At 49.7% G+C, this 27,227-nt stretch overlaps 10 protein-coding genes across 10 annotated transcripts; 6 read left to right on the forward strand and 4 right to left on the reverse strand.

Moving 5' to 3' along the window:
* The first annotated feature begins 180 nt into the window (after window positions 1–180).
* Window positions 181–2,853, forward strand: TrAtP1_011375 (uncharacterized protein). The gene is made up of 3 exons (XM_014084545.2): window positions 181–697; window positions 755–2,089; window positions 2,147–2,853. Exons 1-3 carry the CDS (start codon window positions 526–528, stop codon window positions 2,557–2,559), a joined length of 1,920 nt encoding a protein of 639 aa, XP_013940020.2. The 5' UTR covers window positions 181–525; the 3' UTR covers window positions 2,560–2,853.
* Window positions 2,854–3,080: 227 nt separating this feature from the next.
* Window positions 3,081–5,826, forward strand: TrAtP1_011376 (uncharacterized protein). The gene has a single exon (XM_014084546.2). The coding sequence runs from the start codon at window positions 3,443–3,445 to the stop codon at window positions 5,540–5,542; it is 2,100 nt and encodes a 699-aa protein (XP_013940021.2). The 5' UTR covers window positions 3,081–3,442; the 3' UTR covers window positions 5,543–5,826.
* TrAtP1_011377 (uncharacterized protein) lies at window positions 5,827–11,272 on the reverse strand (the record flags this gene model as incomplete). The annotated part of the gene is made up of 17 exons (XM_066115087.1): window positions 5,827–6,104; window positions 6,166–6,639; window positions 6,693–6,730; window positions 6,958–7,171; window positions 7,236–7,377; window positions 7,440–7,504; window positions 7,572–7,622; window positions 7,674–7,745; window positions 7,800–7,920; window positions 7,976–8,332; window positions 8,614–9,369; window positions 9,445–9,678; window positions 9,734–10,016; window positions 10,070–10,299; window positions 10,370–10,898; window positions 10,960–11,090; window positions 11,173–11,272. 17 exons carry the CDS (start codon window positions 11,270–11,272, stop codon window positions 5,849–5,851), a joined length of 4,053 nt encoding a protein of 1,350 aa, XP_065971185.1. The 3' UTR covers window positions 5,827–5,848.
* Window positions 11,273–11,367: 95 nt separating this feature from the next.
* TrAtP1_011378 (uncharacterized protein) lies at window positions 11,368–13,950 on the reverse strand. Its single transcript, XM_014084547.2, has 3 exons — window positions 13,467–13,950; window positions 13,122–13,377; window positions 11,368–13,042 (listed from the first exon to the last, which is right to left on the reverse strand). Exons 1-3 carry the CDS (start codon window positions 13,816–13,818, stop codon window positions 12,112–12,114), a joined length of 1,539 nt encoding a protein of 512 aa, XP_013940022.1. The 5' UTR covers window positions 13,819–13,950; the 3' UTR covers window positions 11,368–12,111.
* An 833-nt stretch (window positions 13,951–14,783) lies between these two features.
* TrAtP1_011379 (uncharacterized protein) lies at window positions 14,784–15,737 on the forward strand (the record flags this gene model as incomplete). The annotated part of the gene is made up of 2 exons (XM_014084548.2): window positions 14,784–15,042; window positions 15,109–15,737. The coding sequence occupies 2 exons, from the start codon at window positions 14,784–14,786 to the stop codon at window positions 15,735–15,737; spliced, it is 888 nt and encodes a 295-aa protein (XP_013940023.1).
* Window positions 15,738–15,778: 41 nt separating this feature from the next.
* Window positions 15,779–17,523, reverse strand: TrAtP1_011380 (uncharacterized protein; the record flags this gene model as incomplete). Its single annotated transcript, XM_066115088.1, has 2 exons — window positions 16,101–17,523; window positions 15,779–16,013 (listed from the first exon to the last, which is right to left on the reverse strand). The coding sequence occupies exons 1-2, from the start codon at window positions 17,381–17,383 to the stop codon at window positions 15,779–15,781; spliced, it is 1,518 nt and encodes a 505-aa protein (XP_065971186.1). The 5' UTR covers window positions 17,384–17,523.
* Window positions 17,524–17,952: 429 nt separating this feature from the next.
* On the forward strand, window positions 17,953–18,678 carry TrAtP1_011381 (uncharacterized protein; the record flags this gene model as incomplete). Its single annotated transcript, XM_066115089.1, has 1 exon — window positions 17,953–18,678. The coding sequence occupies one exon, from the start codon at window positions 17,953–17,955 to the stop codon at window positions 18,676–18,678; it is 726 nt and encodes a 241-aa protein (XP_065971187.1).
* A 252-nt stretch (window positions 18,679–18,930) lies between these two features.
* Window positions 18,931–21,278, forward strand: TrAtP1_011382 (uncharacterized protein). The gene is made up of 3 exons (XM_014084550.2): window positions 18,931–19,443; window positions 19,554–20,107; window positions 20,184–21,278. Exons 2-3 carry the CDS (start codon window positions 19,967–19,969, stop codon window positions 21,045–21,047), a joined length of 1,005 nt encoding a protein of 334 aa, XP_013940025.1. The 5' UTR covers window positions 18,931–19,443; window positions 19,554–19,966; the 3' UTR covers window positions 21,048–21,278.
* Window positions 21,279–21,766: 488 nt separating this feature from the next.
* On the reverse strand, window positions 21,767–23,065 carry TrAtP1_011383 (uncharacterized protein; the record flags this gene model as incomplete). Its single annotated transcript, XM_066115090.1, has 1 exon — window positions 21,767–23,065. One exon carries the CDS (start codon window positions 23,063–23,065, stop codon window positions 21,767–21,769), a length of 1,299 nt encoding a protein of 432 aa, XP_065971188.1.
* Window positions 23,066–23,690: 625 nt separating this feature from the next.
* Window positions 23,691–25,996, forward strand: TrAtP1_011384 (uncharacterized protein). Its single transcript, XM_066115091.1, has 2 exons — window positions 23,691–24,503; window positions 24,584–25,996. The coding sequence occupies exons 1-2, from the start codon at window positions 23,742–23,744 to the stop codon at window positions 25,895–25,897; spliced, it is 2,076 nt and encodes a 691-aa protein (XP_065971189.1). The 5' UTR covers window positions 23,691–23,741; the 3' UTR covers window positions 25,898–25,996.
* The last annotated feature ends 1,231 nt before the right edge of the window (window positions 25,997–27,227 follow it).

The following is a 27,227-nucleotide window of genomic DNA, read 5'->3' on the forward strand; positions in this document are numbered from 1 at the left end:
TGCTCTCAAATGTCTTTCTCTCTATTATTCTATCGCAGTTCGCTGTAACAAAGCGTAGAGTGGTGGGGTTGGTTTTAGTATCGATTTAGAACAGCCTTTCGGCGCCATCGCTCCGATCTTTAGCCGCACTAGTTGGGCTTCTCTTTAGCGATTAACGCGTTCTTCAAGTGGAAAGCGCCAAATTTACGCGTCTTTAGTCTTTGGAGCCATCGCGATACGCATTCTGTACAACATCGTTGTTGCGCAGTGCCGCTTTTGCCTCCAAGTCGCCGCATCCACACAATCGCTCCTCTTGTCTGGATCCAGGGTAAATACGGCTTCTGTGCTTTATTTGGCCTCTGAACAATTCCATTGCCTAGATTGGTGCCTAAAGCTCGCCTGCCTCGTCTTGAAGGTTCTCCCCTCCTTTTGCATGCCTGTGCAATTGTGCATTTAGCGGCACGGCGAATGCAACATCAGAGATCCATCATAACGACAGAACGAACTCGGGCGCATACATTGAGGTCTTTTCAAGTCTTTTAAACCATGACGCAATTAACAATGCCTCTGTTTGAGGTATCACATAACGTCAGAGAGTCGGAATCCTCTAATCGAAAGAGAAATCACGATGAGTTCTCTGCTGAAGCAGGCAAAGCTGAAATGGCAGAAGATGTTAAGAACATCCCGCCCGTGAGCATACAAGAGCCTGAAGATGACTGTGAGTATAAACCTCAAGAGCTCATTTTATTTCTGTGACGATACTGATTTCTGCCAGCAGCCCAGTGTCTATCCTCTCCTTTATCCTCTCCAGCTCTATCAGAAGTTCTAGGCGACGACACGCTATTAGCAAACGATCTAATCTCACTGTCAACATCGTCAGAATCCACAAAACAAGAGACATCAGGGTCATCCGCGCTGCAGCAATCAAGTTCGAAATCTGCTACAAATGCCAATCCGCCCCCGAAGCGGAAGCGTCTAACTCCAGCAGAAAAAGAAGCCCGGGATAAGGAGCTTGTCGAGAGGAAGAAGGAGCGCGAGGAGAAGGCAGTGGCTCAAGCGGCCGGAAAAGCTGCTGACAAGGCCAAGAAAGATGAAGAAAAGGCCAAAAAAGAAGAGGAAAAAGCAGCAAGAGCAAAGGAAAAGGAGGAAAAGCGAAAGTTGAAAGAAGAAGAGGATCGTGCCAAGGCTGACAAGAAGCGAAAGAAGGAAGAGGAGCTGCAGCGCATTCAGGAGGAAAAGGACCGAAAGGCTAGAAGTCAGAAGACACTGGGAAGCTTCTTCAAGATCCCCAGTACCCCTAAGAAAGCCGAAACAGATGATGCGGCAAAAGATAATAGCCCCGCCAAGATCAATTCATCGGCGGCAGAGGGAAAACCAACAAACTCGGAATATTCAAAGATGTTCAAACCGTTCTTCGTCAAAGCAAACGCCCGATTAGCACCCATGGTATCACAAATGGATAAGACGATACAAGAAGCGAAATCAAAGGCCTTGGACGACTATATCGCGAACCAGCAGCAGAACAACGGTGCCCCTCTCAAATTCGATCCTGTGGATGTCTTTTCCTTCTCGAATCTTCCTCCACCTCGCGGTAAACTGCATCAGCCGGTTCGGCACATAATGGAGACTGCATATAAGGCTGCACAAAACTCAGAAAAGAACGGCAGTGCAGATGCTAGCAACATTTTCACCCAAGTCCGAACGGGACTGAGCAAGATTCCTCTGAAAGTAATTGCCTTCTCCCAGGACGTGCGCCCGCCTTACTACGGTACAGTGACATTTAAAGCTTTTGCCCTCGGCAAAGGAAATATGTATAAGCTGGCGAGAAGATCTATGCACCGTCGACTGCCTCTGGACTATGAGTATGACTCTGAAGCCGAATGGCAGGATGAAGAAGAGGGCGAGGATCTTGACATGGAGGACGAGGAAGAAGAGCAGGATGATGAGGACGACATGGATGGCTTTCTCGACGATTCTGAGGATGTTGGTGTCTCCAGAAGAATATTTGCGGATACTCTGCAGCCCGACATCGTAGGCCCATTTTTTGAGGGCCAGAATCGAAAGGGCTCAGCCTTGGCATTACACGAGAAGAAGATGGAATTCATCCATGGTGAGTTATTATACACGTCGAGGTTCCATTGTCAAACTACGCTAATGTACTCCCTAGAAGGATTTGATATGCAATGGGACATTGACCCCTTTTCAACTAAATATTGGGAGCTAGAGCCTGCTACGAAGGCTCCCAAGGGCAAGGCCCCAAAGACTATTAAATCTGAAAACGATGCCAAAGCTCTTCCACCAGTCCCAACAAACGCCTTCGCCGCGCTGGGCAGTGCGGGTAATTCGAACTCAGCCCCGGGCAAGTTGGTCAAACCTGAGCTTTTGAACGGAGTCAAGCAGGCCATTCTAGACAACAAAGCTCTTTCCAAGGTCGGCATTGTTGATTTCATCTTCCATCAGTTTAGAGATAGCGCCTCTCGGTTGGAAGTCAAAAACACCATTGAGCATGTTGCGGAAAAGAAAGGTGCCGGTCGAATCAAGGAATGGGAGCTGAAACCCGGCCATGAAATCACCCTATGAGGCGAGGTAATATCTTTGAAGGTCGCGGGCGGCATTCTCGTGTTACGATTTGACGATCCAACTTAGCATGGAGTTTTTTTGGACGATACTAGATTAAGCCAGTTATTTTGAGAGTTTTCAAAAGCTGGTCGTGAGTTTTGGGCCGGGCTTATTTGTTTGCATGGCATGGCTCAAGGGAGCTGCATTTTATTGAGCATACGGTTTGGCATGTATTGTATCTAGGGAGTAGCAAGCAAAAATTCTATTTGGGGTGCTGAATGGCGGCACCACTGGCTTTCTCTCTTTGGGGAAATATACTCTGCATGAAATTTATCGTTTCGTGAATGTGATTTTTGTTTCAAAAGTTGTTGAACGCAAGCCGTTACTCCTTTCGATATGGGCGGGTGGATGACGCGGAAGCGCGGGGCTTGCAAAATACAAGCAATTCGCTAAAGCAGGTCCTTGGACCCCCCTGAAGCGCCGGCGCCTATTATTGTCCGACTAACTCATTATACGGCCGTTTTCTATCTTTCTCTCTTGCAATCGCATCTCACCGCAGCTTACACAAGGAATTACAGATGATGAGGTGAGAACCTTGTTGGGTCTTTTTAGATCGTCGATAACTTTTTCGAAACTGCCGACCCCATCCGATTGCGCAAACCACTTGAGCAGCTCCTATTTGCCCGATCTCCAATTGCCCTAGGAGGGACAATCTATTGCCGTCCTAGGTGAAGCGAGATTGCCTACCTAGGCACTATTCGGAACTCGATCCCGACTGCGAGATTCGCAATGTTACAACTCAGTTTATGATACCTAGCGCTACAATAATATATCCCTTTGCCTATCGGCTCCTCTCTCTCTCTACAGCAGTCGCTTGGCACCGCGACATGCCAAGTCGCCTGGAATGGAAGATCCCTGGGGTTCGCCGTGGGCTGCAGACTCTCCTGCAAAGATAGAGCTCCCAGCCGCGCCCCAGAATGCGCATTTCTCTGCCGACAGCCTTTTCCCTCGACGCAACTCTCGTTCGCCTGCGCCGTCACGATCGCCCGGATTTGAAGACGACGATGCGTGGGGTGGGTGGAATGGCGGTGGTGCCCCCGACGGCAGCGCCAGCGGCAAGGAGAGTCCCGGATGGGGGAGAAGTCCTGGGCTGAAGCCATTGCAGATGGCGCCGTCGGTGAGGTCCTTGTCGCCGGATCCCTGGAAAGAGGTGGCTTTACAAAGATTGGACACGACAACGCTGGAGAAGGAGGAAAGACAGCCAAGAGCGAGGAGAGCTTCTGAGACGTCCGGGGACGGCCGAGTCGTGGATTCGGCAATTAGCCTTGGAGAGGGACATGAATTGCAGAGGGAGGATACTTTGAAGAGCGGCATTCCGGCTGTAGTACCGTCATTGGATGTTGATGCCACTGAGGACGCCTGGGGTATTGAAGTGGCGCCGGAAGCGCCGGCTCCAGACGGGATCCCTGTTATTCAGCTTAAAGAACCTGACTCGTCTCCGGATGTCGAGATACCAGTGCTTGACGTGAAGCAGGAGGAGCATGATAAAGAGCCTGTTGAACAGCTGTTTACAGCTGATGAGCCCGTTCAGAAAGAGGATGCAATTGGTATCCCAAATGGCGTTGATACGAAAGAGGAGCAGCCAATAGCAGCTGTACCAGCGATTGATGATGCTGCAGTTGATCCAGAACCGGAAGGTGACCAGCTTCCGCCGCCCATAAAAATTGAGACGGCTACAGAACCTCAGCACCAGCCTCAGGAATCGCGAGATGAGATACCCGAGTCGCCAGCTGTAAGCGAGACTAAAGAATTAGAATCGCCATCCAATACTTTGCAGTCTCAGCCAGCTGAGCAAGACACACCATGGGTCTTGAAAGATTTAGGTATATCATACCCTGTCGATCTCACCAAACTTGACGACTTGTTCCCGTCGACGCCTGCTGTTACGGTTGAAGCAGAACTTGTTCCGGACGTTGTCATAGATGACACCTTTGCTTCTAGCAGCGAGCGCAAGGCGTGGTACCGAATCTCTCGATTCGGATCCAAGAGGAAGCATGATTTGGGAGACGATGATAATTATATACGAGTTGGCTGGTCCGGATCACAAATTCGAGACCGTACTACCCAGACCGTGAGGAGATGGATGGAAGAAGACTCCATCACTGGACGTGTGGTCTTGGGTAGACGGCTGGGCGGATCTGGTGCAGTCATGTTCAACTGGAACTCGACAGCACCTGCAGAAATCGGAGAGTTTCTGGGAAGGCATTCGAGAAACTCGTCAATGACGGTGAGATCTGCCGCTCCATCGCCCACTGCATCGTCGTTTGGCTGGGCGAGCAGTGTTCCATCCTCACCAGCGGTTGCTAGACATCCGTTGGCAAATGAGTTTCAGAATCCAGATGCGCGAGAAGCGCAGTCACCTAAAGAGCCGAAGGAGCCGAAAGTCGACTCGGCTCGACACTCCTTGGCTCTTGAGCCGCCGCCGCTTCACACTCGGGGGCATATTCCCACACCCATCAAGATCCCACCCACTCTACCCATAGGCCAAGACGAAGATGGCGACGATGACTGGGGCGATATGATGACCGCTACCCCGGTTGATTCGCCATCTTTCACCGAGGACGAGAGAGGGTTCAACAGCAACCGTAGCAGTATTGATCCCCAGTCCGCTTTCCAGTTCGAAACGGTATTTGATAGCTCCAAAGTCGCATCGCCAAGGATTGAGAAAGCCAGCAAGCGACCCTTGTCTTGGCATCTGGGGCAGACGCTTGCCAAGCCCTTTAAACGAGGGGCCAAGACGCCTTCGACACCACTGTTCCCGAGCCCGTTGTCTAAGCCGATGACGCCGCCTCGGGTCACACCTACTCGCCATACACATACAATGTCTGCCGGCGCGTCATCGATGCAGTTTTCGCCGGCTAGACTTAGTTTGAGCGCTGAAGATGAGGAAACCGTGGCAAAACTCTTACGGGATATCCCGGATCTGACGTATATGCTGCGCTGATGGTTGGATGGATGCGACGCCTTCACTCAAGGCTTGGGTATTTAGTTGTGATGATGAAGTTGTTGAGTTTCTGGATCAAAAATACATATTTTGGAGTGTACTATCGCATATGAAAGTAGCAAGGCGTATCTGGCTTATGCAGAATATCTGGATAGCATTGACTTGGGTGGAGCTGCTTAGAGAACCTGTATATTGAAAAAGAGGTATTATATCCTAACTATAATCTTGTATAACCATGTGCAAACTGTAATTCATGCTCGCTTCATAAATAACTCATAAAGTCGTCTATCGTCCAAAACAGAAATATCATGCTCGTGAGATTTCGTCCGAGTTCCTCCTCTTATTAGTTTTATCAGAATCATACAACTGCGCAAAAACACCACCTTCTTGCAATAGTAATTCTTTGGGAGTGCCAATTTCCGCCAGCGAACCTTCTTCTAGCACAGCGATTGTGTCGAATTCCAGTAGTGAGTCAAGCCGGTGGGCAATCATGATGACTGTGCGGTCTTTGAACTCGGATTTGATGACACGCTGAATTTGCGCGTCGGTTTGGTTATCGATGCTAGTTTAGATTAATTTTGATTCTTCTTTTAACATCTTTTTTTTAAATAAGGTAAACGTACTTGCTGGTTGGCTCATCCAGGATGAGAATGCTGCTCTTCTTAAGGAGTGCTCTGCCCAGACAGAATAGCTGCCGCTGCCCGTGAGAGAAGAAAGTTTCGTCCATTTTCTCATCGAGGGGATTTTTACCGGCGTCTATCTTGGAGGTGATGACATCCCAGATGGCGGCTCGCTGAAGTGCGTCGGTGATTGCCTCATCGGAGTGAACGCCAAGAGGGTCGGCGTTGAAGCGTATCGTGTTGGTGAAGAGGAAAGGATCCTGGGTGAGGCAGCTGAGTTTCTGGCGGATGAGGGGCTTGGGGATATTCGAGATGTCTTGGCCGTCAAGGAGGATTTGGCCGGTGGGGGTGTTGGCCATGCGGAAGAGAGCTTGGATGAGAGAGCTTTTGCCGCTGCCGCTGCGACCGACGAGGCCGAGCTTTTCACCTGGGTGGATGGTGAAGGAGATGTTGCGGAGGACGGGATGGGCGGTGGAGCTGCGGAGATTGGATTAGCTTTTGGTCAGAAGATGAAATAGGTTTATACATACTCGTATTGTACTGATAAGTCGATGAATTCGAGAGAGCCCTGAGAGGGCCATTCTTCAGGGGGGAGTGTAGTTTTCGTGAGGGAGCAGCTCAGACGGAGTTGTTTCTTCAAAGGTCTTGATGCGAGTGACGGCTCCGAGAGAAGTTTCCAGCTGAGACCATGCCAGGATGATGCCCTTGAGATTGAGACCCAGGTTCATCATATTGACGAGCGCAATGCCCAGGAGAGCGGGATTTAGCTTCCCCCCTTAGAGTGACGGCGAAAACAACGAGCAGGATGGTGAGAATCGCAACGACCAAGTCGAGGACGAGTGTAAGCCATCGCTGAATGCAGTTGAGAAGATAGGAGGGCTTCTGTGCGCTATCGAGGAGGGAGAGGCTCTTGGTGGAGTAGGGGAGGATCCAGCCAAAGGCGCGGATTGTGGCGAGGCCGTTGATGGATTCGAGGAAGTGCGAGTATAGTGGGGCTTTGTGTTCGATCCTAGAAAGAAGATGCAAGATCAGTATTCGGATTGTATTAGAGGAAGAAGGGATCTGGTGCTTACTCTAGAATACGAAGTTGCTTGGAGGTTCGAACGTAGAATCGTTGGATTATGAGGAGGATGACGATGATGAAGGGGAGAGCGGCGGCGAAGTAGCTGACTGCTCCAACAGCCAGTCCGGTAACACTAATACAAGTCATGACATCTATGTGTTTATTAAGTCAGTTGGGTTGATTAATCTCTGCAGTGAGAGAGGAGAGTAGCTACCAAAGAGGAAAATGGCGAGATTGACAGGGAGGTCAATATCGACTAGGCGCAAGTCTTGGCTGAATCTGTTTCAAGAATAGCAGGTTAGAAAATATGAAGAATGATTTGAATGGAGTTGGAGGAGATATTTACCGGTTAATGAGTGAGCCAGTGTCAGTGTTGGAAAGAAATGACATTGGAGCCCTGGCGTCAACGTTAGCTGTTGCTCAAGAGAAGTTAAACACGACAATTTACCTCATGACTGCGTTCAAAATTCTGGTGTGGAACTTTTTGCTGACGGTAGGTCCGATGATCAATAAGAAGTGCCTGGCATTAAGTCAATAGGCTAGGATTTGATATTCATTCTGAGTCGAGACTTACATGATTGCCAGGGAGATCAATACAGCTTCTACAACGGCCAAGACAGTGAAAATACTTAACCAGTAACCCACGTCGTTGCTGGGTCGTCCTCGGCCATCACCCCACCAGGTAAGCCAGACAGCTAAAAAGAAAAACATTAGACAAGATTCGGCATCGCAGTTGTCTGTTCCACTTACCCCTGAAAGCAGCAGAGAAGGCTTGCCCAAAGATGTATCCACCACCCACGGCCAAACTGAGGGGTCTCATGGCGGAAAAGTAGTATTTGAACGTGCTGCGATCACTTGATACTGTTTGCTCTGCTTCGTTTTCTTGCTCGGCCTCTTCGCTGACGTGGACGAGGTTCTTAATCTCTTCGATAATGTCTTGCTCAGGGCTGTCTTTGCTATCTTCATCATCATCGGAGTGTGGATCGGTGATGTCGAGACTCTGAATGTATTTGCCGCTGGATCGAAGTTTGGCAAAGGCTCCTTGCTCGATAACTTGGCCGTCTTGGCCGAGGGCGATGATGTGATCGGAGCTGGGTAAGAGGTGGACTTGAGACGGGAATGATTTAGTAAGCTGCTCAAAGACTTGTGGAAAGTGATGGTTTCATGTCTTACCGGAATGAGTTGCGAGGATAACGGTGGTGCGGCTACGGCGGAGCAGTCCGTCTTTGCTGAAGACGCGAGCAAAGACGATGCGTTCTGTTGTCTTGTCCAATGCGCTGAAGACATCGTCAAACATGGCGACGGGCTTGCGGGCGTAGACGGCACGGGCAATGGCCTTTGAATTGTTAGACACCTCTCATCAAACTGGTATAAGAAAGGGCACTTACAAGTCTCTGCTTTTGACCTCCGCTGAGCTTCACTCCCTTGTCTCCAACAACGGTCGAAACACCATCTGGCAACCGCGCAAAGTCTTGAGTCAAATCGCAGGCTTCGACGACCGTGTCGAACCATTTGTCGTCGAAAAAGCCGGATTCCGCCACAATGTTGTCTCTGATTGTTGCATTCATCACCCAGGGGGGTTTGGTCACAGAAGGCGATGCTCGGCGTCGACAACGAGATTTTGCCTCCAGTCGAGGATGCTTCACCGAGAATGGCCTTGAGCAAGCTCGACTTGCCTGAGCCGATCGGACCAACTATCGTGGTGAGAGATCCGGATTGTGTCTGTGAGAAGGACACATTGATGTTGCTCAATACTTTCTTTTCTTTCCACGAGAAGGCTCCCTCGGAAATAAAGATGCGCTCGCCTTCCTCGGTGTAACGATCGAGCGGACGGAGCTCCATACTGCTTCTGCGTGATCCGACTTGCTCGCTCTTTGTTGGCACTCCCAGCTGTGGACTTATTTGCCGGCTATCGATTCTTTCGTCGAGAAGTAGGAATTCCTGGATACGCTTGAAGCAGCCAAATGCGGCATAGGCGGCTGAAATGTTACCGAGGAGGAAGCTGAGCGGGTTTACCATGACGTTGAGAATGGACAGTGCAGTAATGGCCTGCGATGCCGAGAAGGATTGATTGTTGCTGAGCTTGGCGACAATGGCGTAGGCTCCAAAAGTGGCGGCTTGAGTTAAGCTGACGTTGGCGTTTCCTAGTGATATTCAGATAAGTTGGACTGAATTCCTGAAGAGACACAAGGTGTAACTGGTGAGAGGGATCGACTTACCGACTGTGTTGGCCCATACAATCATCTCTCGGTAGTGTTTACCAACATTCAGATCCTGGTCACGCTTGTCTTCAAGCAGGTCGGTGAAGCGCTCCGTGTATCCTAGCATCTTGACGGCTTTGATAGAACCGAGCACTTCAGAGGTGAAATTGATGCGGTCCTGCGTTGCTTTTTGATAGACGGTCTGGCGTTTGACGAGCACCCTTCCAATAAACCAGCACAGCACAATGGAGACTATACGTTGTGAGTATAGAACTTAGCAGGAAATGAACCCGATCGAAGCACTTACTGATAGCCATGACAATAGGGGCAACGCAGACGGGACCCAGTTGTGCGTACAGCATATAGACGGCGATGCCAACCGTGAGAGAGTTGGCGTACGCTTCAATGAGCAAGGCGTTTGCACGTTCAGCCAGAGTCTCAATGTCGTTGCCCATGAGCGCCAACGCGGACGATTCATTTAGGTCGCTGGTGGAAAGCCGCAGTATTTTGCGATAGATGAGGCCAATGAGGCCTCCTCGGATCATGGCACCGACTCGGAACGTAAGATGCTCGTACCATGCCGTTAAGATCTGATGTAAATGATTAGCTTACACAAATAATAAGTCGGGTTTTTGAGACGCACAGCAGATCCGATAAAGACAAAGGCAAAGGCGCCGATCAAGCCGTAGCCGACATTGTCAGAGTGCTCGTCTTTGGGCATGGACAGAAATCGCAGCGCTTGGGACACCAGGAAAGGCTGGGCAATTGTCAAGGCGACGACGGCCAACCGAGGAATCACAATGCCGGCAATTTCGCGCTTGAGGATCCAGACGGTGTTGAGAAAGAGAGAGGCTCTTTGTCCGCCATGGGTGACTTGAGGAATAGGCGTTATTAGCTGAGAAACTGTAATAGAAAGACGCTGTATACACCTAGAAAACCATACCCTTGTCCCATCGTTTCGAGAAAATCACGGCAAGCTTTTCAGATGAAAGCTTTTCGTAAATGGCGGGGAGATCGTGCAGTGTCAAGACGGTGGCCCATCCGGTGATGAGCAGCGAGTTGAGCCAGACGAAGAAGCCGCGGTTGAACGGCCCGCTCGTGCTCTCCGTTGACGGGTTTTTACTCGAGTCTAGCAAAATGCGTCTCTTTTCGATGTTTTCCAGTACGAGCAGGGCTAGTTTTAATATCGTCGAGGTCGAGAGCACTGCTGCGTATGCGACGTTGACGGAGAGGAGCCATTCGGTCCGTAATCGGGCGGCGTCGAAGAGGAGAGTGGTGAAGAGATACGAGGTCAGGAGGAAGGAGGGACGAATCGACTTGACGTGCTCAATGTGCGAGAGAAGGACGATGCAGCATGCGGCGACGAGGCTGAGAACGGCGGCGGCGATGGAGAATCGTGTGTCGAGGTGTCGTGATGAGGCTGTGAGGGCCAAGCATCCGACCTGGATGCCGGCATATGCACTCGATACGATCTATCGGCGGTCAATTAGAAGCCTGTTGTGATGTTTGCAATTTTGGAAGTGCCAAACTGACAAGCTTTGGTGTGTATGCTGATCGACGCTTTGTTTTATCAGGGGTCCGTAGGAGATATGCGATTCTCGGTATCGAAAGGAGAAGAAACAAAGCAGATGGAAGAACAGACAAGATGCTCTCTTCAAAAGACACTACGCAAGAAATGGTAGGGTTAGCAAAGCATATGCGATAAAAAACACTGTACTTGACTCATGGAAAGCTGATTGTTCGCACATGTGAAGTCGAAACCGCCTCGACAGCCCTCAGCCCAGACGCCTGGGCCAAGGAAGCCATCACCACATGCCGTGGCGTTATAGGCCCGGTGGTGGATCATTTTATGGATAAGACCAACGAATACTTATTTTTTACAATAATGATTTATAACCTCATGCCGCACGGTGTTTCTTGAAAGCTTGTTTTGAGATGTAGGGCTGAAGAATACATGTATTTAGAGACTGTGGGGGAGGCTTAGACAATGTTTATATCAACCTCCACACGCGGTTCTCCCAAAAGCTTCCAGATCCTTCAGAGGGTCCGTACACGTATTTTCAACACGCACACATCATTCGCCGCCTAATCATTGACGACACACAAGACCCGACCAACGCGTGGAGCATATCACGAAATCGACTCTAGCAGTGCTGACGACTTCCGGTAGCTGTACCCGTAACGTCGGCGTTGACTCATAAACTCACCCGGATACTAGAGCCTTGTTAATAATTCGTTTTATCTCGTTGCCTTTATGCCCTTTTGTTATCCCGCCATAGCTCTAGTTCCTGCAGGTAGTGGGGAAGAGCCGTCCGCTATTGGGGGCACTTTTGTTTTAAACTTATTTTTCTCTGGAGCTCGTCACAGGCCGCGTGATTGTTGCGCGGCCTTGCGGCGTAATTGGCGGGCTGGCTTGGCGAATTTTGGGTTGAAGAATTGGAGTGCACTAATGAGTTGGCCGACGCCGTTTTAGGCAGGTAAACTGATGACAGTGAATGTCTCTTCCGCAGTAAGCAAGGGGCGAATGCTGCCGAGTATGGTTTTTGTATAAATAAGTAATGGTCAGAAGGATGTGGAATACAGCAAAATTGTCGTATATCCATCTTATTTACACCTGATGACTCACTCTATATACAGTAGAAAATGGAAATGAAGATTCATGAATTACGGAAGCCTCAACTAGAGCTAGTCTTCGTGAGAGTCGACTCTCTCGTCCTCGCCATTTCCGTTTGTTGACCTGCTCTTTGCCGGCGGCTGCACAAACAAAAGCCCAGTCCAGGCGATGAAGCATAGCAGCGCAATGTAAAACCAAGGCATGCCAATCCAGAGTCCCTTCTTCTGCAGGCCTTGGTCGAAACACCATGCCAGCGCGGGCCCTCCGATAAAGGTGCCGAAAATCTCAGTCGTGCTGATCAAGGCATAGAGCGTGGAAGTATGCTCTGGGTCGACGTAGTGCGTTATGGTGGCTCGCGCCAAGGGGCTCACGGCGGCTCCAAAGGTCTCGATGAACAGACCAATGATGAATAAGACAATGTTGTGGCTGAAGCCTTCAACGACGGCGCCAACAAAGAGCAGCACGGTAGAATATCGTGTCAACAGCAAATCTTTGTTAAAGGAAGAGTAGCCGAAGCGGTGTGACATGAGGAGTGTGGAGATGCGAGGGAGAACAGCCAGAACGATCAAGTTGAGAAGTCCAAAGGGCGATAGGAGGAAGCTGGTCTGCGCGAGGCGCCATCCAAAGTGTTTGCTGACATATTGCAAAATTGTGCTGGTATAGGCGGTGTAGCGTGCGGCCTGGAACAGAAAAGTAAGGAGTATCAGAGGAATGCTGGGGTTTGTAAACAGGGCCAGAGCTTTTCTGAGCTCAACCAGGGCTGCGCCGACTTTTCGCTTGAGTGATTCAACAGATAGGTCGCCATCGCCTCCTTTCTTCCTCCGGTCAACCGGGAGCGTCTCGGGGAGGAAGCCGAATGAGAGGAAGATGAAGGGCATGCAGCAGATGGAGACAGAAATGGGAACCCAAGGGCCATACTTTTGCATCAAGAACCCATTGAGCAGAGGGCCGACAAGGCCACCGACAGTAGCACCAAATGTGAGCTGAAGGAAGCTAGCAGCTCTACAAGGCAATGAAGTGATTTACAATCAGTACTTGTTTTTAAACATATTCGTTGTTGGAGCTATTGGGAGTTGCTTACTTTTCCTTTTCTGAGCTAACATCAGCGGCCATGGCATACAGCATGGCCAGTACAACCTGGGTTCCGCCGCCAATCAAGAGGAAGAGGGAGCTCGTCATTAGGATATACGGATTCTTGCGAACAGCAGACTGGAAAAATCCGAGCAAAAACGGGCCAGAAAGGGGTCCCAAGGCCATGCCGATGGAAGCGAGGAGAATCGTCGGCTTGCGCCCAATCTTGTCGGCAAGCATGCCAAAGGGAAACGTCGAGAGCAAGCCTATTCATATGAGCGATCAAGACATCAAGAGTTAGCAGCGCTATTTTAGATTGTCATTCACAAGCAATGATGTAGAGAGAGAAACGGACTCATGATGGAGTGGAAAAGGCCCAGCCATCCAAGCAGATATGCCATCTGGGCCTGGACCTCGTCCGTTTTACACTTCATCTCATCAATCACGTCCAAAGAGTCGTCGCCGTAAAAGACGTGGCAGACGCTGTCTTCAATCAGCCGGTAGAGAGGAATGAGCAGCAGCATGCCGGTGCCGATGATGGCGCATTGCACCACCGCGATGGTTCTGACAATTGAGCTCCTCGTCTTGACCTGCCATCGCGCTGCGTTGATTATCGGCGCCTCGTCGCTGATGGATTCGGATTCATGTTGGCGCTCATGGCCCAGCAGAGGCGCGTCCTCGTGAGCGTGTGGCTCGTGGTTTGACATGAGTGAAGAACGAGCTGTGAGAACAAGAATGACTGCGTTTTAATCGATGGTCATTGGAAGAGCAAGGAATTACGCGACAGCAATGATTCCTAGTGGCTCAGCACATGTATAGTCGAGGGTACAGGGGCCGAAAAAAATGGGGGAGATTGATAACGACAAAGGGCGGCTTCTAGTGCGAAATAGAAGAGAAAGACGGAATCCTCCCGACTTTGTAATCCGACCCCGGTCCGTCAGGCTCGGCGCAGCGTTTCTCTTGTCCACACCATCTCTGAGGCGAGTCTAAGCCCACGGGCAATATCAAGGGATCTCGGCGTCATGAGGCTACGAATTAGGCTGCAAATGCCGCTGCTGATATTCTGTATTATAAACACCTGGATACTTGGAAAGGACGCGTGTTATAAATTGGCCACACATGACCATTGGCTTGTCCCGGCTGAGATATCTCCTACATGATGATCTCGTCAATAAATGCAGGATTCGTTGATTGGCTCGAGGCAGTGAAGAGCAATTTAGTCATGGACAATGGCTATGATGGAGGCGCTGAAAGTGTCTGTAGCGGTACTTTTCGCAGCCTAGGTACTAGGTAGGTAGTTATTAAGGAGAGTTACTACTAGTAGTAGTTATATGAGAATTGAACAGTATTCAAAGGAAGTGAGCCCATGTAGTCTAAGAAAAAGCCATGCCGTCTCGATTCAGATAGAATAAAAGACCAAATCGTCTCAAATGCCATTCATTGTGTTGCTCAGTAAGCAAATAGCAAACATACAAGTAATCAAGAGCTTATTTCATCATCGCCATGTCTTCAACCCCACTCAGTGCGACAGGCGCGCAATAGCCAAAACAAGAACAAAGTAAAAACTCTTCAACACCTTGACAACCTCTCACTCTTCCAAGATTTCCCAGAATAAAAAGGAGAAGACCAGTAATTATTTCTTCTCCCAGCAAAAACTCCATCAATTCTCATCATGGCCACCCCCCTCCGCATCGGCTTCGTGCCCGAGCACTTTTCTACCCCGCTGCACTTTGCTCAGAAATACTACGGCCTCGATGCCACTCTCATCCCGTTTCCCTCAGGCACCGGCCACATGATTACGGCTCTGCGAGCGAATGAGATTGACATTGGCATTGGCCTGACCGAGGCTTGGATTGCAGGGCTGGGCAAAGACGGAGTCGAGGGAGATGGAGGATATCGCCTGGTGGGCACCTACGTTGAGACGCCGCTCTGTAAGTGCACAAGTGCTGCCAATTCATAGAGAGATCATGACAAGTTCCAAACACTAACATTTCAAGGCTGGGCCATCTCAACCGGCGCTCAACGCCCTGAAATCACATCCGTCGACTCCCTCAAAGGCGGCAAAATCGGCGTCTCGCGCATCGGCTCCGGCAGCTACGTGATGGGCTACGTCCTCGCCGACAAGAACGGCTGGCTGTCCACCCCGGGCGCAGACTCCCCCTATTCCGACCACGTCGTGCTCAACACGTTTGAGAAGCTGCGCAACGCCGTCAACTCGGGCGAGGCAGACTTCTTCATGTGGGAGCACTTCACGTCCAAAAAGTACTACGACTCGGGCGAGATCCGCCGCGTGGGCGAAATCTACACGCCGTGGAGCAGCTGGAAGATTGTGGCGTCGACGAGGCTCACCCAGGGCGGGCTGGACGCTCGTGTAAAGCATCTGTTTGAGAAGCTGGACCAGGGCGTGGCGCACTTCAACAAGAACCCAGACGAGGCCGTCGAGTACATTTCAACAAATCTGGATTACTCGGCCGAGGATGCTAGAGAGTGGCTCAAGACTGTCACGTTTCCGGCCAAGACAGAGGGCGTCAAGCCCGAGGTGGTGACGAGCTGTGTGTCCATCTTGCGCAAAGCTGGCGTGCTAGTGGAAGGCAAAGGCATGAGCGCAGGCCAAATGACTGTGTGAATGTATTCATCAGAGAAGCTTGAAAATAAAATAAAAGGTTGCTACCAATCTAGCCCTAGGGGGATGCTCTGGCTCACTGCAACTCCAGGGGCTGCCTGTGGGTGATGGCCAAACCTGATGCTTTCCCAAAATCTTCCGGGCTCACTGGCTCGCCATAAGTCAAAAACTTCGTCGTAGTAGTCACGTTCTGCATTGCTACCATGCCCAAGCTCCACATAGTTAACGCCAGGGAACTGCCTCTCAAATGAAGCACAAAATTGTGCTGGATCCAATCGGCTACATCACACCAAAAGTAATTCGATTAGTCTCTTCTACAAACGTTTGAATCAAGTGCTGTGACTGAGCAAGAAGATTCACACTGACCTCATGATTGCCTCGCCGCTTAGGCCGCCCAAACATAGCCTACGTAATTGCGGAAATACCATGTCGTCAGATGTAGAAGTGAATAAATCAGTAGTATCGAGCCGCTGGACGATTGAGCACACCCGAAGTCTCGGACAATGACGTAGAAAGGATTCCACCGCTCTGGTAGAAATATCGCAGCGCAGCCGAAGTCGAAGGTCGTAGAGATTCGGCAATCGACGGGCCAATACCTCAACGTCATCGTCCGAAAGGTTAGACCACACGACATTTCCACCAGTCGTTGCACGGGAACAGGAACACAAGTTAAGAAATAGAAGCCTTGAAAGGGCGCCCAGTCCCAACAATGATTGTCTAGGAATGAAGCAGGGTAGCTGGTAATGGATAATGAAGCTCTTCAGGTTTCCTAGATTTGACACATGCGATAGCACATCATCATTTGAGTCTCTGACCGTCATTGCGAGATGCTGTATGTTCGCAACAAGAGGAACCAGCTTGCCAACAGCCTTTGACCGAACAAGTATATTCATATGTGTAATTTTGGGGAAAGGCACAATGCCCGAATGCGACACTGCGGCCGCAGCTTGCCGTGATTGGCACGTTGTCCATAACCATGAGGTCTGCAGTCGCTCTAACCTGCTGCTATGAGCCAATGAGGACAAAAGTTCAGCATTCGCCGTGTTATTCCCATGAAGAATCACCGTCACCTCTTTGAGAAATAGAGCTTGCCGGATGAAACTAGAAAATGCCTCAAGCGTGGGCCTAGATCTAACTTTATGTGCGTATATTTTGATGTGTCGCAGATTTGGGCATGCTCTCGCCAACTGGGAGAAAACCTCGGGTCTCAAATCTCTGTCGTCGATAAGGCAGAAGGATCGCAGGCAAGGCACAAGAAACGGTTTCACGTGTTCCATGGTGCAAAGTTGGTTGATTCGAATGATAGCTTCTCTCAGTCTCTCAAACACAAGATCTCTGTATGTGTGATGAATCAGCTCTAGGGGTTGCCCCCGAGATGTAATCTGAGTCACCTTGGACGCATAAATCTGTCGGCGAGCAGGCCGCACGTATAAAAGCGGGAAAATACTTTCAAGGCTAGCCCATAACTTTCGCGATCCGATTTCAAACCAGAATCGATTCACCCGGATGACGTTTTTGAGATCGTCGTCGCTTAAAACATGCTGAAAGATATTCCATTTCAATTCTCTGGCCTCCAATATCATGGTGAGGAGCTCGGGCAGCCATAGGACTTGCCGCGCAGCCGAAATGCCATATGGCGCCACTGACATTGTCGAGCGGAGAGTCGCTTGGTTGAGCGGCTAATCAAAGTAATGAAAGACGAGGAATAAGATGAAAATACAAGTTGCGGGCGGGGAGAAGAATAATTTAAAAAGAATTATAATTGAAAGACGGGTGGATTAATGGCAGCAGTGCAAAGGGCCAAAATCGGTACTGTTAAGAGAGAAGTGAATCAAAAAGATAGAAACAGATGGCTGGCTTGATACTTGTTGATTGTTGTTATAGTTTTGTATCAAGAGAGCCATCGCATTGTAAAACCTACTACTCATCTCCTCAACTCCTTCTCGATTAGGCATCAGCGCCATAACACGGTGGATGGCAGCTGCTATTTGGCGTTGCCCCAGCAATCCAGTCCAAAAAAAGCATCTTTCGCTGTATTTTGAATCTATCAACTGATTTAAGAATAGTCCGCTTTGAGGCTATCCTGACTTCTATCCTCGGCGGACCAGCTCTCACATACGCTTCTGGTTTGGCAGCTTTCCACGCTGTTCTTGTACTCCTAAATTCGCGGCGCATTGCCATTGGCGAGGGATATCACGGCTGCAATGGTGTCATCAGCATGGTCTCCCGTATGACCGGCCTCAAGAACTTGCCTTTGGACTGCGATGCCGCAGAGCTACAGCCAGGCGACATTATTCATGTTGAGACACCTCTGAATCCAACTAGAGAAGCCATCGACTTGCAGTATTATGCGGATAAGGCCCATAAGATGAGAGCGTTTCTGATTGTTGATGCGACTTTTGGCCCGCCGCCGCTGCAGAATCCGTTCGACTTTGGGGCTGATATCGTTCTTCACAGCGGGACCAAGTATTTTGGAGAACAATCCGATATGTTGTGTGGCATATTGGCCGCTAAACCCCAGCATGACTTCTTGATGAAGCTATACAGTGATCGTGTCTATCTGGGCTCAGTTGCAGGTAACACGGAAAGCTGGCTGGGTACATGTATGTCTCTACGCACTCTCGAGCTGCGTGTCATACGGCAAAGCGCCACTGCAACGGCGCTGGTCTCGTGGTTCCACAGCCAGCTTCATGATCCATCCACAGCGGTTCATGAATTAGCTCAAGAAGTTCATCATGCCAGTTTGCAAACCGAAGCAAAGGAAGACGGTAGCTGGTTACGAAAACAAATGCCCAACGGCTACGGCGCTGTTATCCATTACCCTAAAGGATGCGGTCTTGGCAAAACGGCTGCCAAGCAAATTGAGACTTTTTCAACATGCAACCAGCCTCGGAGGCGTAGAGAGCCTGATGGAATGGCGAGCTATGACGAATACCAGCATTGACCAGAGGCTGGTCAGACTCAGTATTGGAGTGGAAGCACTGGAGGACTTGGCGAGAGACTTGCAGCAGGATTAGAAGCCTTGAGAAAGGAGGCGATAAAGTAAGCCCCCAATATAATGAAATGCAACTCTGTGTGCGTGGTAATGCTATTTACTGCAAATATTGCATGTTGATTCGGTAACTGATATCATACAGTCCTGATGTCTCAATAGTGAAACCTGGTCCGCGTCATTGATCTTCTACCTATTCGACGTAACTGGCATTACGTGAGAAAGTTTACGGCATCCAGGTTCTAGAAACCTGTTAAACGCGGTTACTAATGGACAAAACATTCCAAAGGCGGCAAGTTCCAGCTTTGTCATCTATGTCATCTCAGTTATCAAATTTAGAACCTCGTCGCTTCTATCGCAGCGCTATTTCAAAAGGCGGCAACTTCCGCAAGGGCGAAATCCTCCGGGCGCTTACTGACGTATGTCGATGTCACATTGACACTGTTTTTTCTACGCAATTCGGCAATTCTCAGGCAGCTACTGCAGCTATACGGCTAGTAGCTACAACAGTTGTCGAATTATTGCAGTTATGACAGCTTTGACTCGGCTTGATCAAAGTCTGATTGGGTGCTATAGAGTTCAGCACCTGAATAGGCAAGACTTTCTCCCTCCTTGTCTTAGGCATTCTCTTCAGTTACGAAAGCGTCCCTGTGCAGAATCCCTACCGCCCAGTCTGTGTGACTCAAGATCGATACGACAGCGAGATTTCTAATCTAGGTAAGCACTTTACTTGTTGAGATGCCCAACGCCGATTAAGCCCCGTCATATTCTCCGAATATGTCAAGCGCGAGGGTTCAATGCAACAGCATCTGATGGGAAATTCCGAGACATATGGAATCAACAAAAAAACAAGCGAGAGCCCTGCAGCTAGACTCGCGCCCGAGCTCCGTGTTAGCGCAAGCCCATTCGACGATGGCGTTTCTAGCAGCCAATCGGCCGATCCAAGCGATGCATGCGATCAGAGCGGGCCAGTCTGGAGCTCAGTCTCAGCAAGCTTTGGAGGCGCCTCCGCAAAATCAGGTGAGATGATGTAGTTGGGCTGAGAAGAGGAGAAAAGTACATATAACCCCGGATGAAGAGCTCGAAGATTGTTTTGAGTCTTCAGACAACTCAACAGCTTCTTCGATATACAACAACCATACACAACTCAAATTCAAGGCAAAGAGTCGATAATCACCAGCTACCGACTACGACCACTATCTGATTACACCTATTACACCAATACAGATTTGCAGTCACCATGCCCTCCTTCACCGTCTACACAGGATCCAAAGATGGCTCTGTCAAGCCTCGCACTACCACCAAGTCCGATCAGCTCACCGGCGACCAAGTCTATGTCCGAGTCACAGCCTCTGGAATGTGCTTTACCGATGTGCATTATGTAAGTTGTCTCATCTCAAGCCACAATCATTAAAATCAATCGATAATTTCAACAATTGCTGACGAATCATCCACAGAAACATGGAGACACGGCACTGGGTCACGAAGGTGTTGCAGTTGTTGAACAGACTGGCCCCGGGGTCACATATCTGAAGAAGGGAGATCGAGTAGGCTGGGGTTACCAAACTGATCACTGCGGCCACTGTCTCGAGTGTCTTCAGGGAAACGACGTTTACTGCAACGAGCGTGTTATTTACGGCTCGGGAAACACCGACCAGGGCAGCTTTGCTACTCACGCTGTTCTCCGAGAGGCTTTCCTGCACCCCATCCCTGACGATATTAGCGACGAGGATGCTGCTCCTCTTCAGTGTGCTGGTGCGACAGTCTTCACTGCTCTGCACGATGTGGATTCCAACGACACTGTTGGTATCATGGGAGTTGGAGGCCTCGGTCACATCGCCATTCAGTTCGCCGCCAAGCTTGGCTGCCGAGTTGTTGTGCTCTCTGGCTCCGATAGCAAGAAATCCGATGCTGCCAAGCTTGGTGCTCACAGATTCGTCGCCATGAAGGAGGGTGACGTTGAGAAGCAGCTGGGTGACTGGAAAATCTCCCGTCTCCTGGTCACTACTTCTGCTCAGCCAGACTGGCAAAAGATTCTGCCGCTCCTTTCTCCTCGTGCTCGCATTTACCCTCTATCAGTGTCTTCTGACAACCTGGAAATGCCCTACATGCCTCTTATCAATGGCGGCATCACCATTCAAGGCTCTCTCGTCGCTTCGCGCCCTATTCACCGCAAGATGTTGGAGTTTGCCGCTCTTCACCAGATCAAGCCTGTGCTTGAGAAGTTTGAGATGTCAGAAGATGGTATTAACAAGGCGTTTGAGCGTCTTGAGGCGGGCAAGGTGCAATACAGAGTTGTTTTGCTACCCAGCCACAAATAGGACAGTATAAAAAGGGCGTCTTGAATTAATGCATAGCGAAAAGGAAAAGAAAGTACTGAATTTAAAGTTTAATACTTTAGTTGGAATGGAATCAATAGGATAGGAAAAGAAATGTCTTGAATCTAATTTGGTTGGCTTGCCGTTGTGTGTTTAATATCTTACTCATTTATTAGTGAAACTAGCCAAATGGCTATGAGTGGCGTGAACCTACCTACTCGCCATCAAACAGTCGATATTTTAATAAGGAAATTGCTTATGTCAATCATCAATTCCTGTCTCAAATTGGAAAATTCACCTCAAAGGTAAGTTCATCGTCATTGCTGCATGCATCGATATTCGCGGCGGAGTCCAGCTAAAATCTCACGGCTGCTCAAAGTCTTCTAACTGCTAATGCCAAAGTGGAGAAACGGTAAACGGCCTATCGTAATGAAGCATAAAAGGATAGATAGGTTGAGAAATAGTGGTCAATAGGAATAAATCATTTGGTCTCTTTAACGATTTCATACAGTTCTCATACAGTAAGCTCATGTCCATTATTCCAAACAATGGTCTGTTTACACCGAAATAGAATAAAAAGTGAGTGAAGCGATATTGTATATGCTATAAACACGAGCCAAAAATACAAATGGAACATCTAACTATACTCTATGCTATGCTATGCCACGCTGCGCTTCTGCCGCATCACCATGCCTCTTCCATGTATCCTCTCAAGACAAAACTCAAACATCAAAGAAAGGAATCAGTCCCGTCCTCGGATGACAGTTGATGTACTCGTACGTCACCTCGCCAGGCTTCAAAGTCGACATCTCATGCCAAGAGCGGAACTTGAACGTCGTCTTGCCGAATTTGATGGAGTGAGCGTGCGCGCCGTGGAAGATTTTGTGGTGCGTCTTGTGCTTGGAGGACCACGCTTCGATGTCCTTGAGGGATCGGAAGAAGCCGCTGCTGCATGTTTCGAGTCTGCGGCGGTCTTTTGTGACGGCGAGACCGAATTTGTCTGCGTCGGAGGTGTGACTGTCGATGTCGCTGGAGTGGCCATTGGTCTCATGAGTTGCATTGATTCCATTTATGCCGTTGATGCCATGAGTACTGTTTGTGCTGTTCGTTTCATTGGTGCCATTTATACCATTACAGTGTCCCGTATAGCTCTTGACGAGATTTGCAAGTCCATTAATCACCGCATTCCCATTGCCGTTCAATGCAGCCATCTTTTCCGCCTCTTCTGCTTGGAGAAGCCGGTTCGTAACCATGTGGCGAGAGAAACGTAGTCCAATATCGCCCGTCTCTTCCGCATTCTCTTCAAGAAAAGTCATTCCCTCTCTCAGGATTGGCTCAAGCGTGCTCTCATACGCCTCTCTTTCATCGTCTTTACATCGCTCCCAGAACTGGCCAGACCGAATGTGGGCGACAGAGACCTTGTTTTCTCCTTCAATGACACGGCCCTTGGTGTCCTTGCCAAAGTTTGGTGTGCCGAGTTTATACTCTGGCTCAAAAGAGTCATGCGACGATGCTGGTAAACGATCACGAGCTGCTCCCCAGTATCCGGTGAATTTGTGACCGACTTGGGCGGCACCCGGAATGGAAGCGATGCCTGGCTGATAGTCATTTCCAGAGTAGACTGTTTCAATTCGAGTTTTTGGAACTGATAATGACTCTCGCCATAAGGCTATGACTTCTTGTTCTGAAGGGAATAGTGAGCTATATAGCTGTCGTAGATTTAGGCTCCTGGTGGCTGCCTCTGCAACATCTTTGTCGGTCCAATAGCAAATGTAAATTTCTGTATCTGGAAGATCATAGCCAGCTTCGACATACATTTTTTCCCACAAGATTGGCGCAAGGCTTCCAGCTCCTTGCCGAGCCCAGTCCTCGATCATAGCTCCAACCTTTCTCTGAACAGCAGAGGTGACATGGGCGTGGAGCTCGGTATGTATCCCCTTGGCAGGATTCTCTTCATGGCGAGGCTGAATGCCGATATAAGTGATGCTAATGTCATTGACATCTTCGGGAAGTTCGACCATGTAACGAGGGAACTTGACTTGCCAGTTGTTTGGCTGGTTCAAGGGTAGCTCCCGATTTTCAGTTTGTATTTGTGAATGTGACATTGTACTAAGACGGAACAAGTGCGAAAAAAAAAGATTCTTTTCTATCTGGGCAAAAATAAAGATGCCAAGAAAGAGATGTGGCGTTTTATGGCTTTTAATCGTGGAATTCTCTGTTTATAAGAGACCAAAAGGCGTATGATGACGATGCATTACTCGCTGCGAATAGCCATATGCGGCTGTAAGTGACAGTTACCGCATAAGGAAATGCGGAAAAGAGGCGTTCGGCAATCTCGCCTCTACACAGATGGCTGCATCAACGGCTGTTCAAACCCCAACTATATGGTACCAATTGCAGAGAATTGCATGTTTTGTACAGTCCGGAGCAACTCACAAAGCGGCCAGCAGCAGCACTGCGGATTCGGCACCCTCGCCTATCTCGTCTGCTGGTCTGCAACCCCAGATTCAAAGTGGGTTCATCTCCGGCTACACGTTCAAATCAGGAGCCTACCGTGTCTCCGAAATTACCTAATGTACGCAAGTCATGGGGGGCTGCAACGCTTAGCTCGCTTGGCTCGAAAGCAAGCATCCCAACCCATCAAATCCTTTGGAAGAGACGTGACGCCCCCCTTTTCCTCGGGAGGAGTCGTCTATCATGAGCGAGATCAAGAGACGCACGCGCACTGGCTGCCTCACGTGTCGGGCCCGCCGCGTCAAGTGCGACGAGCGCAAGCCGGCCTGTAACCGCTGCGCCATCGCCAACGTCGAATGTGCGGGTTACGCGCCCAGGAGGCACATCGAGGTGCGGGCGCCGAGCCTTCGTGGCGCGTCCCACTCGCAGCAGAACTCGCCGGCCGACGACCATGACGGCACCGGCGACGAGTTCCGCGTCTCGCCGCAGAACCAGAGCTCCCAGAGCCTCGGTGCCGGTTCCACTCCCTCCGGACCGCCCTCCGGCGCCAGCGGCCCGTCCGGCATACCCGCCCATCCCGCTCTGCCCCGGCCGCAGTTCCGTGTCGACGGCTTGCCGTTGATTGGTCTGCCCAGCAACCCTCGCATGTCGCTTCGTCCCTGTGCCGCCGCCAGGGAAGTGCTCTCGTATCACCAGTTCTTCTTCCGGACAGTAGTCATGCTGTTCCCGGCTGACCGGTTGCCGTTCTGGAGAGACCGCCTATGTGAGGAGGCCTTGATCATCGAGTATGCCCAGCGCGGAATCCTGGCGCTGGGGTGCATGCACCGTGCTTCCCTCATGACTGCCATGCTTGGGGAGAACGACCAGAACCGCGGGCTGGACACCAAAGTGATTGCCGTTCAGGGTTACACAAGGGCGTTGCAGGAGCTCTCAGGCTGTCTCGATGAAGCCGAGAAGTCTCTCGACATTTTGACGGCCGTGTTGGTGTTCATGGCCTACTTTGAGGTAAGTGGCGTATTGAAGATGAATACAAGAGTGTGACATGCGGTTATCGTGGCTAATATTGAAGGCAATCGTCTCAATAGTGCTTTGCAGGCAACATCCCGGCTGCTTATGGCCATGTCCGCACAGCTCACTACTACTTCACAGCTCTGAGGTCTAATACCTCACTTCGTGTTGATGATCTTGCGCTGGAGTCTCTAGAAACTACACTGCAGACTCTTGCGTGGACCTGCTACATGGCGGTGCCGCTTCCTAATATGCTCCTCTCTATTGGCCATACGATGCCTACCAGCCATATTGCATCAAACGCCTTCGACCTGCAACGCAGCCTGCTTCAGCTTCTTGCTGACTCTGGGGCACACGATGAGATGTGGAATCTCACACCAACTCGACAGGATCCCGCTGTGCTGCTGGAAAAGGTCTACCGACTGCAGCGTGATTTGCGAGAGTGGAGAGACGTCCATGGCCATCTCCATCCGAGCCTTGAACTGGACACGGCATCCCTGGCCAGCCTCGGCAGCTCAGAAGAGTCTCATTTTCCCATCCCTCCGTCTCCCTTCTTGCCACTGCCACTGCACCTATGTCTCTCTGGGGCAATGTTCAACTTCCTCACGGCTCGCATCTTGTGGACGCTCTGCCTTTATGATAAGAGCCAAGATGTCAAAAAGTTGGAATCCGAAGCCTACATACACTTTTACCAGACTATACGTTTTGCAGCCACTCATGCTATGAACACTCACTCACGGACTCTCCCCACTGCCGTATACTCTACAGATGTTCCTGTTTCCGGCGAGGAGATGGATCACAGCTTCTTACCCATCCTATATATCGCTGGCCAGTGCAGCCCTTGGCCATCATGGCTCCGCTGGATCGCGCAGCTGATGCAGCAGACTGGAGAACAGGGGCTATTCAACGGCTACGTTCTCTCTGCCAGCCTCAAAGTCCTGCATAAGATGGAGCTCAGCCACAACCTACTCTCGACAGACAGGATCGAGCGATATCCCAGCCCAGCGCTGCGGATTATCTCCATGCTGATACCGGAGACGAGCGCCCAAGGCTTCATGTGCTACTATGCCAAGCCCTCTCGATTCAACAGCGGCTGGATCAATCGAGAGACTCTAACTTATTATCCCATTGCTCAGGCGCGCTTCTCTCCCGAGCTTGACGACAATAGTGCGGCTAAGCGGGAGATTGACATTTACGATGAGCAGCGATCTATGGAAGAGCAGTTTACATGGGAGTGGATTACGAATCGTCCAATTGCGAGCAGTTGGAAAAGTCGCTCTTCGCAGGCGAGGTTTAACTTTGACGACATTCTTCGTGATCATATGAATGGAAGCCGGTTATTACCGATTCACCAACGGACACCTGGCGGGAGTGAAGTTGGATATCAATGAGTCTACTAGGAATCTGGTAATGTTGGGAATGATGAGATGACTTATATTGGGCAAATGAACGACACAAGGGCAATACATTTATAGACTTTTACATGGAATGGCATCTTACCTGGATAGCTTCAATCGGAGTCCACTTATGCCACTTTGTTCTACGTATACGTTCGATGTGCAATCTCCCAAGACTGGCAGATTTGTATGCTTTGCGTTCTGATTCAGGCTTATCAAGCTATTCCATATTCTCTGTATTACGAAGAGAAATTCCTTCTGCTGCCCATCATGTTCAATCCTTCAATGATGTCAGTCTCTGGTGTTATGACTGTTCGCTGTCAACTGCTAATTATGGAATAGCCTCTGGCCTCGAGGATTTGAACAGCGCGCTTACCGGAATTGGATAGCCGCAGCGACCACGTCTAAGAACGAAGAAGACATTGAACTTGACATCTTGAGTAATAATTTTAATGTTCAGTATAATCGCTAAGCTCGCTAATCTCTCAAATTGAAAATACTAAATAGTCTATAATTGAATGTAGTTTGATTTACTTCTTCGCTACTGCTTGTAAACGGCCAGACTCTTACACCGAAATCTCACTAGCACTCCTCAATACTAGTTTTATATACTTCCCAAGCATATACGGATGAATGGAAATTTACAACACCTATTTGATACCACATTTCATTTCATAAAACAACACCTAAGCATAATTAGTGATATCGTCCGGCGGAAGGACGGAAACTACCACGTATGATGCTCATTATTCACAAGAGATCAAACTTGTGCCACCCACTTGCAGAGACACGGGGCAGCTCGGGATTTTCAACAGCAACGCTACAATTGTATAGCCATCTAGCTAAAGATATGATTATGTCATGGGTTTTGGAAGTCATCATCTAAGGAGCGAGAGACAAGAAAATTGTTAGTGTAAACTCGTCGTCTTGGTTTCTTGACTGGTCAAATTAACAAATCGGCATAGCCATGTTTCTAAATCGTATGGAATTTCAGCCGAAAATCCTACTATCGCTCAAGATGTCCACTTCCAGGTTGCAGAAAGTTCAAATGCACAGCTGCCTAGGATTCTTACATCATCTTGCGTCGGCAGCAGCGCATCGTACATACGAGGACTACATCGCACATGGGACTCAACTGCCGAAAATCTGCATCTTAGATACGCTATCGGGCCTTCGGCACTTGCACGGAAACAACTGGCTTACGAAACGTTATGTGAGCGTGAATATGTACTTGCAAGCCGTGAGTTGCGTCAAACGAGTAAAGCCTCGCCGTGCGCTTCCAAGAACAGCCTAGCCGCTACCGTCGGAGATCCGAGTCTTGCCC

The sequence above is a fragment of the Trichoderma atroviride genome, chromosome 6 (genome assembly GCF_020647795.1).
Source record: "Trichoderma atroviride chromosome 6, complete sequence".
NCBI classification, from domain to species: domain Eukaryota; kingdom Fungi; phylum Ascomycota; class Sordariomycetes; order Hypocreales; family Hypocreaceae; genus Trichoderma; species Trichoderma atroviride.